The sequence below is a fragment of the Dunckerocampus dactyliophorus genome, chromosome 18 (genome assembly GCF_027744805.1).
Source record: "Dunckerocampus dactyliophorus isolate RoL2022-P2 chromosome 18, RoL_Ddac_1.1, whole genome shotgun sequence".
NCBI lineage: Eukaryota > Metazoa > Chordata > Actinopteri > Syngnathiformes > Syngnathidae > Dunckerocampus > Dunckerocampus dactyliophorus.
In genome coordinates, this window is record NC_072836.1 from 21,218,137 (window position 1) to 21,229,368 (window position 11,232).

Below are 11,232 nucleotides of genomic sequence, written 5' to 3' on the forward strand. Positions count from 1 at the left end.
AAGGTGGCAGTTGTTATTGGAATCCCAAAGTTTCTGTACTTTGGGAATCAATATTATCTGTGTAGCAGAAATTGTGTGCATATTTTGCAAACAGCACATCAATAATGACTTCCACAGCAAATCATTGTACACGATGCAATTACATTTCAGATGAAAGCCACTCAATTAAACCATGATATTTCTGTCAGATTTTGTGTCCTTTTTCCCTCCAATATCCAGGATTAGATCACCAATCAAGAAAATAGCAAATGTTATCCAAGATTCATTTTATCATCACTATACTTCAATAATATAACAATCACAACCATGGGATTTCCAATTCACCTACAACGAACAAGTTCAAAATGTACTGTACATCGAATAGAAGATCCTTGTAAAAATCTCTGAGAGATCTGGCAAATTTCACTTCACCAAAATGGCTTGAATTTTTTTCAAGCCCTGAATGGCACAAAATGACCCCTAAGATCTGGCTGATGATGCATAGCGTTACATGTGCTTGGCTTGTGAACCAAATACTTGTCCTTAAAATGAAAAGTTGCTCGGCGCCCACCTGTATGAGATGTTCTTGTGTTTGGAGTTTGCTGCTCCGTCGGAAGGGATGCTCTGCTCATCTTAAAATATACAGTAACTCCAGGAAAGTTTGGAGAGAGGCTGATGTAGGAGGGATGAGGGGAGAGGTGGGGGAGAAAGAGTGATGGTTGCTTTGATCTTTGGAGGCCCTGTCTGAATTTAAAAAAAGAAAAAACATGGAGTCACTACAGTAGGAGCTTAAATGAGTAAATGAATGTGTAAACTTTGAATTGAGCTAACCAAATGTGAATATTCATATTTAGAGAGCCGTGCATGTTAGATAGCTGTACAAAGATGCTTATTCTCACTTCATAAATTGGTGTTGGAATGGGAAATGGGCATTTCAAGGCCAATAAAAGCCACCACATCAAATAAAACATCATGAATCAAAAGGAAGCCTTTTTTCTTACCCCCTTTCAATAAATTAAAAAAAGAGAGGGTGGGAGTGGTGGTGTTGGTCTGCCACGCTTGATCGTGCCCCGAGTCCTGCCCCACCAATGCTATTGGCTGGACGAACACCCAAGGGGGGAAAGTTTGAATAAAATACAAGAGCATGGCACGAGTGTGGAGTGGTGGACAAACGCTGGCGAACGGCTGATTCCTGCAGGACTTTTGCATTAAGGGACGCGCGGACAACTGTTGCAGAAATAGATCTGTCTCCTTCCAATCAAGCTTCGGCGAGACGTTGCATTTCACAGAAGGACGATTAAATATGACTGCTGCTCGCATTGCCTCATCCCTTTTGCTCCTGCTACTGATGCAGTCCGGAGCCGGCTTTTGCGCGCGGAGGTTCCGAGGTGGCCGCAACCCCCAACCACGACGCGCGCCGCCGCCGCCCACATATCGGGCGGCGAACAGCCGGGGCGACACCACGGAGAGCTTTCCACTGGATTTCACCGCCGTGGAGGAGAACATGGATAACTTCATGACGCAAGTCAAGAACCTGGCGCAGTCTCTGTACCCGTGCTCGGCGCAGAAGCTCGACCACGACATGAGGCTGAACTTTTTGGAGAACGTTTCAGTCACCTGCAACGACGGAAGCCCTGCAGGGTATGTAGGAGAACAGTAACGTGGTCAGATTTGGACTTTTGCACCATGAAATTACTCCGAAAGGTTTGACACTGTGCAAAATCTACATGTTTGCAGCCAAATAATAATAAAATCTCACCTGATGATTAAAATAGAATAGGGGGTTTTAGTAGGGTAACGCGTTAGGTCCTCAGTGCTCATTCCAGGATTATCTCGACAGAAAGGTAGCACTCCTGTTTCTTATTTACCAAAAGAGCCATCTAGGTTGTGATTTGGGTTTGTTCCACAGACTTGGCATGTCGTTATTAGGTGGAAATCCATGCGGAAAAACAATAAAGATGAATTCTATGGTAAAGGTAGATATGGATGGCATCAACACGTCTCTTTTAACTAAATAAAATGGGTTTATTTAACACTTGCAATTATTGTCATTATGTGATAAAAATCTATTTTCATTTAAATCTGTGACACTTAATTTATCGTCATCACAGAACATAGGATTGTGTCGGTGTTAAAATGATATAGAAAATTGTAGCTAGGCAGAACATGAATGTGCAACATTTGGCGATACATGCTTTGTATTACAGTAGACAGCGATGATGTCTGATCCATGTTCAGAGCAACTTATCCAAAACAACCTGAGATACGTGCAGATGCCACTGAAAGCCAGTTATGATATGTGAGTCTTTTTATGGATTTAACAATGTAATTCCACATAACCCCCTCCCGAATGGGCTGCCTTTAAGAGATGCATGGTGGAAGTTCTACGCTCTCAGTGTAGGAATGCAGTTACTGGCAGATGGCCGTCTCCCATTCACTGTTGTCATTTAAGATGCTAATCCATCCAGCATGCATTAACAGACAAATAAAATAGTGTGTGTGAGAATCTGGGATTCATCTTGCGGAGTTTGATCCGGCACTTGTTGGTTGCTTGGGAGTAACACACATAGCGGACTGTCCTTGGCATACAGCTAGTAGAATAGTATAAAGTCATTAAATACAGCCAATGCAGCCAAATGTATGAGTCAGTGTCTGAGCAACCCGATTTCTATGTAGTCCCTGAAACATGGTTGGCCGTCACTTGAGCTTAGTCATCGGTAGTCGACACACCCGTGATTATTTGCATCATTTTATTGGGGAAAATAGTCACTTTTCCCCAGGAATTTGTTGTCTGTCGAGTGTGAGTGATTGATGAAGCACTTTACTGCATCCAACATGCCAATCAATTTCATCATTGGCATTGCTGTGAGGTCACTGCTGAAAAATCATAAGCTCAAAGGAACATCCCAGTTATTTTTTTTTACTGGTATTTGCAGTATAAGCCGGATAGGGGCTCACCAGATCCAGCCAGTGCCGTGATTTCACATTGTTGCTAACGTTTAAGATTAAGCAATGATGTAATTTCATGCTTGTACACCATCACTGATGATAAAAATGGCAAGGGCATTACTTCACTTGGTCTGCGAGTTCCAAAGTACAACAAATCAAGATTGTGGTACATGCTTTTGTCAGGTGCGGGTCTAAAACTCATTTAAGCGCGTTTAACATGACGTAATTTTGTATTCTTTTGTCCCTCAGGTTTTACCTGAAAGAATCCAGAGGAAGCAGACGCTGGTTAATATTCCTGGAGGGTAAGTTCAAGTGGTTTTAATGAAACTGCACCTTCCCCAGGTCACATTCTAGCACTTCTGTACAAACCCTGAATGTTTTTAACTTGTGTTGGCTTTCCAGGCGGTTGGTACTGCTTCAACAAAGAGAACTGCGACAGCCGATATGAGACCATGAGAAGGCTAATGAGCTCGTCCAAGTGGCCTCAAACTAAAACAGGTAAGACTCACCAAAGCCGTACCGGGTCTACTAGCTCACAGGGTGATATTAGCACCCCTGACTTTAAAAAATGGTTCTAAATGACCACCATACATTTTTTATGAAACTGCGGAATAAATTGGGATTGTTCAACAAATCAGGTTCCAATAGTAAGGTCAGGTCAAAGGAGTATTTAGAATGACAGTGAACCTAGGTGATAAAATCATCATAACCTCTAAAAAAAATCATAACATTTTTTTAGAGGTTCATAAAATCTAAAAAATAGGTACTATTTTAACCCATGTTGAGCTCTCAAGTTTGTACATGATACGTACCGAAAGAAAGTCTCTGCAGATGGATGACTATGGGTCCATCAAAAAATGCTACCATTCCAATTATTATTTTGTTAAAACCTGGTGAAAAGTGCTTGGAAAGTAGACTTCTTCCTTGGCCTGTGTCCCACAGCCTCACAAATTATGTAAAATGTTTCCTCTAAGGTATTTTTAGGCTGTGATTTTCCTAAGAAATATACAGTATGTGATAAATTATTCCAGTACTTTGAACACTTCTGCCAGGTGTACATTTTTGTGTAATCCTGCTCAAGGAAGAAAACCTGGCAGGGTTAAAAAAAAAAATTGTAAAAAATGGACCGCTCCTTGACAGCCCATCGTATTGCAGCTGTAGCATAAGTGGACCTGGCGCCCACTGCTGCACGACCGTGGACGCCTCGGTCTTTCATTGCGGTGTAATAACTGTAATCCAATGTGGTAATGACGACAACGTGGAAGAGGATGTGTCTGGGAGTGCCGGAATGGCTAATGATACATGTTGATCTGTTTGTGCAGGCACTGGGATCCTGTCTCCACTGCCTGAGGAAAACCCTCACTGGTGGAATGCCAACATGGTGTACGTTGACTCGTGTTTATGTGTTTATTCTTCAAATTACAGCGATCGACTTTTAACATCCCATGACTTTTAATATTGTTTGTCAAGGTTTATCCCGTACTGCTCCAGCGACGTGTGGAGTGGCGCCACCACCAAAACAGAGCACAGTAAGTTGTCGTTGTCGGATCATCCAAATCATTGCATGCACATGTGAAGGGGAAAAGAATACTTCTATGCGTTGTCGCTCTGTCGTGAGCAGGTGGCTATGCTTTTATGGGCTCGCTGATCATTCAAGAGGTTGTAAAAACTTTGCTTAAAAAGGGCCTGGACAACGCCAAGGTTCTGCTTCTGGCCGGGAGCAGGTATGCTCACAAGTAAAATGTCGCAACGTGAACTTTCAAGCGGTGCTTTGATTTCAGTTTGACGATTGGAATATGTCACCTCTGCATGCAGTGCTGGTGGGACGGGGGTCCTGCTGAACGTGGATCGTGTGTCAGAGCTGCTGGAGGGACTGGGACACACCGCAATACAAGTGCGGGGCCTGTCGGATTCCGGCTGGTTCCTGGACAACAAGCAGTATGACTTTACCGACTGCGTGGATGCGGTCAGCTGTGCCCCCACCGAGACCATCAAGAGAGGCATCAAGTATGCACACATGATTGTGAAGGATTTGTGTAAACCACTTAGATGGGCTACAAAACTATAGTACTCTCTGTGGCTTTCCGCCTGTTCAGCCAGGGGTTTTGAAAGTGTGGCAAAGTGACCCTCCCATGAGAGTATATAAACACAGCTGGGGCCTTAGCCTACTCCGCAGAAAACATATTTTCTGGAATATGTTTTATAGTTAGGGTCGCACGGCGGCCTAGTGGTTAGCATGTGGGCCACACAGTCAGGAGATCGGGAAGACCTGGGTTCGAATCTCCATTGGGCCATGCAATTGGCTGGCGACCAGTCCAGGATGTACCCTGTCTCTCGCCCGAAGTCAGCTGGGATAGGCTCCAGCATACCCCCGCGACCCTAATGAGGATAAGCGGCATAGAAAATGATTGGCTGGATGTTTTAGAGTTTTCTGCTCACCCCATGCTCTGTTTACTCACAAACTGAAGATGTTTTTCTTGATTTTTCTAAGCTGCTGTGACACTTTGAAAACCCCTGTACTACACCACACTGACAACAAAAAGTCTAAATGTGACAAGTGGAATAACATTAAGCCAACTAGCAGGCGCAACAATACAGATGAACACAATTGTTGCAAGGCAGAATTATTTTTGCTCCAAAGCTCAGTGAAAAATGGTATACGCCAGTCAGTTCCTTGGCAACTTGCTGCCCCACGAAACACACCACATAAGGAAATTACTCCAATGCAGCAGAGTTTAATCACTGCACTGTAGGCAAGGGTAACACGTTTTTAGTACTCATGCGCCATCTGCTGGGTCTGGTGGTGCACTGCCACCTTTTGTCAGAACTGATCCATCCTGTGTTGATCTTTACCAGGTACTGGGGAGGAGTGGTACCAGAGAGGTGCAAACAAGCCAATGAAGGAGAGGAGTGGAACTGTTTCTTTGGCTACAGAGTCTTCCCAACCATAAAAAGTACCACAAATGTCATTCAACATATGTTACCCATAGAGGCCTAAATCATCAAGAAATCCAACCCCGTGAATACGTCTTCTTCATTATGTCGTTTTAGGTCCAGTTTTTGTGGTCCAATGGCTGTTCGACGAAGCCCAGTTGACAGTGGACAACGTTCAGTTGACAGGACAACCAGTACAGGAAGGCCAGTGGCGCTACATCCAAAATCTGGGCATTGAGCTAAGAAACACTCTAAAAGATGTCCCGTAAGTTAACTTTCTGTATTTTGGTAAAAGAAGAATGAAAAGAGGATTTTAACACAAATCATTTGCCTTATTTTCTTTTTAGGGCTATGTTTGCTCCTGCATGTCTCTCACATGAAGTTATCATGAGAAAGTGAGTTTAAACTTGTGTGCTGGAGCTTGGGTCACCAACTAGACAAACGGCCTACTTGTGAGTTGACAGCGCCCTCTTGTGTCATCTTTCAGTTACTGGACCGACGTGCAGGTAAAAGGCACGTCCTTGCCCCGGGCTCTGCACTGCTGGGACCGCAGCCTCCAGGACAACAGGAACAACAAAGCCCCTCCTAAAGGCTGCCCCGTGCATTTGATTGACAGCTGCCCGTGGCCACACTGCAACCCTACCTGCCCCACCATCCGAGACCAGTTCACGGGCCAGGAGATGAATGTCATTCAGTTTCTCATGCACATGGGCTTCGACGTGCAGAAGATGGCCCAGCAGCAGGGCATGGATCCCAGCAAGCTACTAGGCATGCTTAGCAGCGGCAGCTAAGGGGACGGATGACGTCGCCAAAACACACACTTACAGTATGTTCAAGCTAAAGCCCAAGTAGGGTTGTGGCTGGTTTCTTTTTGGCCAGTATCCATACCTGATACCTCCGATCACCCTCTCTACCTAGTCTAAACCCATCTGATTTACTGTTTACTGTTGTTATGAATCTCAACATCAAAAACAGGGCTTATGCATACCCCATAATCCTTCCCTAGCAAATCACTACTGGTCACAAGTACTGGGGCTCCAGATGAGGCAAAACTATTTGCTACTTAACTTGGAATCCAGTTTTAAGGATCTTGATGCTTTGCTTAATATCATAGATTGAAATTAGCTGAAAACACTGCCCAGGTGCCCAGTGTCAACTGTAGCGTTTTTGATTAGTTGTACACACACACACACACTCACCATAGTGCCATTTAAAGTGCCCCCCCCCCCCCCCCCCATCCCCAAAACATACTGTAGTCATGTAAGGTACTTATCAATCCTCAGATCAATGCAATGAGCATCTAAAGGGAGACACATGTTGTGTATTGTACATGTTTAGAGTATTTGTATAGATTCTTTCAAGTGTTCACAACTCCATTCTTATATTTCATAATAGAGATCACCATTTAATATAATGGCAATGCTGTATGTCATGATGTCTTTATCAGTGATGTCTTTAAAAGACCTCATTCTCACATCAACCACCGAAGGAACGGTATTACTAATTGTAATTTTATTCTGTAACATATTTTTAACAGGAGAAACTACATCGGTTATTTACATATTTATTTTGCTATGTAAATCATATTTATAAGTGCTATTTTTGCAGAGAAATGATTCTTTGTCAATTGTAAATACATGGGTGTTTTTTTCTCTGTGTTGACTGCATGTCTTTGTATCAGACCAAAAAGAAAAGACACATTACATACATACAAAGGAATGCTGTCTTGTTGTTTTTCCCCATTTTTTGATCACGCACACATAAGAATTCATTATAAACTCTTTATCAATTTAGCAGTTTTACTTAAAAAGGTAAAGAACATGAAAACAGAGGCCATTCTTTCTGAATGTGAGCAGTTAGCACACAAGCTATCAACTCACAATTTATTTGTCGTGTGCGTTAATTTTTTTTTGGAGTCTTGCAGTTAGCATGCTAGCTAAGGAGATGATAAGTTGTTTAGCTGTGAAGGCTAGCAGTTAGCATGCTAGCTCAATAAACATTTCTGTTGATTCAAAATTACAATGGGTCACTACAATCAAAAAAGAATTATGTTTTGCCATCCAGTCAGAACTCCAAAAGCTAACTTTAAAAAATGAACTAATATCCATCCATCTTCTTCCGCTTATCCAAGGTCGGGTCGCAAGGGCAGCAGCCTAAGCAGGGAAGCCCAGACTTCCCTCACCCGGCTACTTTGTCCAGCTCCTCCCGGCAGATCCCAAGGCGTTCCCAGGCCAGTTGAGAGACATAGTCTCTCCAATGTGTCCTGGGTCTTCACAGGACAGTCACATGTTTCCTGAAAACTTCCCCAGGGAGGCGTCCAGGAGGCATCCTGACCTGATGCCTGAGCCACCTCATCTGGCTCCTCTCAATGTGGAAGAGAGCAGCGGTTCTACTCTGGATGACAGTGCTTCTCACCTTATCTCCAAAGGAAGGCCCAGCCACACTTAAGGAGAAAATTCATTTCAGGTGCTTGTACCGGCAATTTTTTGTTTTGTTCTATGAATATGAGGTAGAATTCCAATAGAATAAAGAGCACCCATTACATTTCATGAAATTAAAAAGTGTATATTTAATACACTGTATGTCCTGAGCAGGAGAATACACAATGTTTTTACGCACCATTTACAAATTCCTAATAGATTTTCAAAAATATAACAATAGCTAAGTTCAATGTCCTAACAAAAGTCAGGATTTTCGCCCAGCATACTAATATCACACGTAGGTTTAAGTATTTTGGGTAACACCTAATCCATGTTCACTTCCTTCTCAGAAGCATAGCTAAAATCTACCATTGCTTCTGTATAATTTTCCCGCTGGGTCTCTGCATAATTGCTGTCTCTAATAGGCGCCTTAGCCTTCCGCCCTGTCATTACATGGTGTATAAATGCCACTTTCTTCAAGCAGGAGCCTCTGACTCAGCGTCTCTGGGTGCTCCCTAGAAAGACGACTCCCTGACTGCCCAACACATGTAGCCTCCCACCCAACTGTGGAATATGGAGCTCCTATTTATAGCACTAGCGGGGCCTGTAACCCTGTGCAAGGCTGCGACTTTCATTTCAACAGCCGTCCCAAGCAATCCACAGCTACACTCAGAGACGAAAGAGAGGACGACCAAGTACGAGAGGCTAAAGGACACAAAAACAAAGACACAGTTATTATGAGACAGAGGGCTTTGGATGGATAGATATGGGCTACAATGAAGACATTACATGCCAAGGAACTTGACTGACAGGACAACAAACACATCCACCTGTTGGGCACTGAAAGCTATTGATGGACGACTGATATGGATATGACCGGACTGTTGCTTAAATACACTGAAAAACGTTAAAAAGAGCAACTTTTCCAAGGTCGCATGCCACGGATTTGAGTAAGACTGCTTTAATATTCTCTTGGAAATGGACTAGAACAGCAATTTATAAAGGACGCTAAACATACCTTGTTCTAAAGCATGAATCTGTAATTGCAATGGCCTGCTCTGGGAATTACAGACCATTGTAATTAAGGAGCATTTATAAAAAAGCAAATAAAGAGGTGAGGTCTGACTCAAAGGATATCCAGGATTTCGACACTCATACAAAATGGATGCCCACGGAGGACACTACCTCAACAAAGAAGCCGTGTTGTCACCCCTGGGTGCAGCCCGAATGTGCCAGCTGCTGTTTGGCTGCACCATAATCGCCCTCGTGTCCCACAACGCAGGCTACAGTGCCACCTACGGACACTTCTGCATGTTTGTGTGGTGCTTCTGCTTCGCTGTCACGCTGATCGTGTTCAGCCTGGACATTACAAGACTCCACAGCTGCATGCCCATCTCGTGGGATAATTTCACGGTGGCTTTTGCCATGCTGGCGACACTCATGTACATCACCGCCTCTGTGGTCTACCCCGTTTACTTCCTTGACATGGAGTGCCCGGATGAGGGCTGCGAGGAACAAGCCTACCGCATTGCCGTGACTGTGATCTCTAGCCTCTGTTGTTTCCCTTATGGGGCTGAAGTGTTCATAACTAGGGCGAAACCTGGTGCTGTGGTGGGGTACATGGCGACTGTGTCTGGTCTACTCAAGGTGGTCCAGGGATTTGTGGCATGTATTATTTTTGGAGCCCTGGACAATTACAGCGAGTACAGCAACTACATAGCCACTCAGTACTGTGTGGTGGTGTACAGCCTTTGCTTCTCAGTCACCGTCTTTGTGGTCATAGCGACAATATCTGGAAGAACCTCTGCCTTGCGGTTCCCATTTGATCGCTTTGTCGTGATCTACACTTTCATGGCTGTGATCCTCTACCTCAGTACCGCACTGATATGGCCCATTTTCAGCTTTGACAAGAAGTACAGCTCTACTGATCGTCCCGAGAACTGTCCACGTGGAGAATGTCCCTGGGACAGCAAGATGGTCATTGCTGTGTTCTCCAATGTCAACCTTATTCTTTATTTTGCTGATTTGATCTACTCCCAGAAAATTCGCTTTGTCACCAATGCTGCAGTCTAAAAAACATTTGTTAGTATCAATATTTTAATAAACAGAAACTGTGCTCAGCAGCATGAAGCACAATGATCTGGTCTCAGAAACTACGTCCACTGAGGAGTTCACCACTGCAGACAATGGAGATTACGCTGGGTGGTTTCGTCCAGGACTGTGGCTTTGTAATGATGACAATATCAGTATTAAGTCAGACATATGAACAATCCATTGCCATATTGTGTATGAACTATGTATTTAATGGTTAAGAGCATATTTCATACACTATATACTGTATATTATACACTACATTTGACAGCTTGCACTGAGTATTTGTCTTATACTTTTAGCTTCTCATGCATCCATGGTTGCTGTTGTACTCCTCCAGTCCCAATGTTCCTATGACCATATTGACCTAAACCAGGGGTGTCAAACTCGTGCCACGGAGGGCCGAGACGCTGCAGGTTTTCTTACCAGCCAGTTACTAAAGCAGGTGATTTTAATGATCAGCACCTTCAGTTTGAGGGAAGGAGCTCATCAATTAAATCACCTGCTGGAGAAACTGGTTGGAGATAAAACCTGCAGTGTCTCCGCCCTCCATGGCACGAGTTTGACACCCCTGACCTAAACACAAGACAGTAGTTTTTCCCTCGAAAAAAAGGTTATATTCAGGTTCTAGAGATTTATACATGCAAAATAGCTGGTGGCACTAAACAACTGGTTCGCAAGCAAGTCAGAGCTTTTCTTCCTGTCACACATACACAAAATTAGGGCTTGAAAACAAGGGTTGTTGCTTTTCCTCTCATCCACTGAATGGTTTGTGTATTTCTGAATGCAACATGTTGTCGACAGTATTAATTTGATTATCGTGGTGTATTTGTATAAGCATATTTCTGCAATAATATAT

The 11,232-nt window shown here is 43.6% G+C and overlaps 2 protein-coding genes across 2 annotated transcripts; both read left to right on the forward strand.

Moving 5' to 3' along the window:
- Nucleotides 1-1,130: 1,130 nt before the first annotated feature.
- Nucleotides 1,131-7,601, forward strand: notum1a (notum, palmitoleoyl-protein carboxylesterase a). Its single transcript, XM_054760370.1, has 11 exons — nt 1,131-1,620; nt 3,178-3,230; nt 3,331-3,426; nt 4,251-4,311; nt 4,399-4,457; nt 4,550-4,652; nt 4,744-4,935; nt 5,785-5,882; nt 5,980-6,127; nt 6,210-6,257; nt 6,350-7,601. The coding sequence occupies exons 1-11, from the start codon at nt 1,283-1,285 to the stop codon at nt 6,651-6,653; spliced, it is 1,500 nt and encodes a 499-aa protein (XP_054616345.1). The 5' UTR covers nt 1,131-1,282; the 3' UTR covers nt 6,654-7,601.
- Nucleotides 7,602-8,892: 1,291 nt separating this feature from the next.
- On the forward strand, nt 8,893-10,759 carry LOC129171579 (myeloid-associated differentiation marker-like protein 2). Its single transcript, XM_054760374.1, has one exon. The coding sequence runs from the start codon at nt 9,444-9,446 to the stop codon at nt 10,353-10,355; it is 912 nt and encodes a 303-aa protein (XP_054616349.1). The 5' UTR covers nt 8,893-9,443; the 3' UTR covers nt 10,356-10,759.
- Nucleotides 10,760-11,232: the final 473 nt, after the last annotated feature.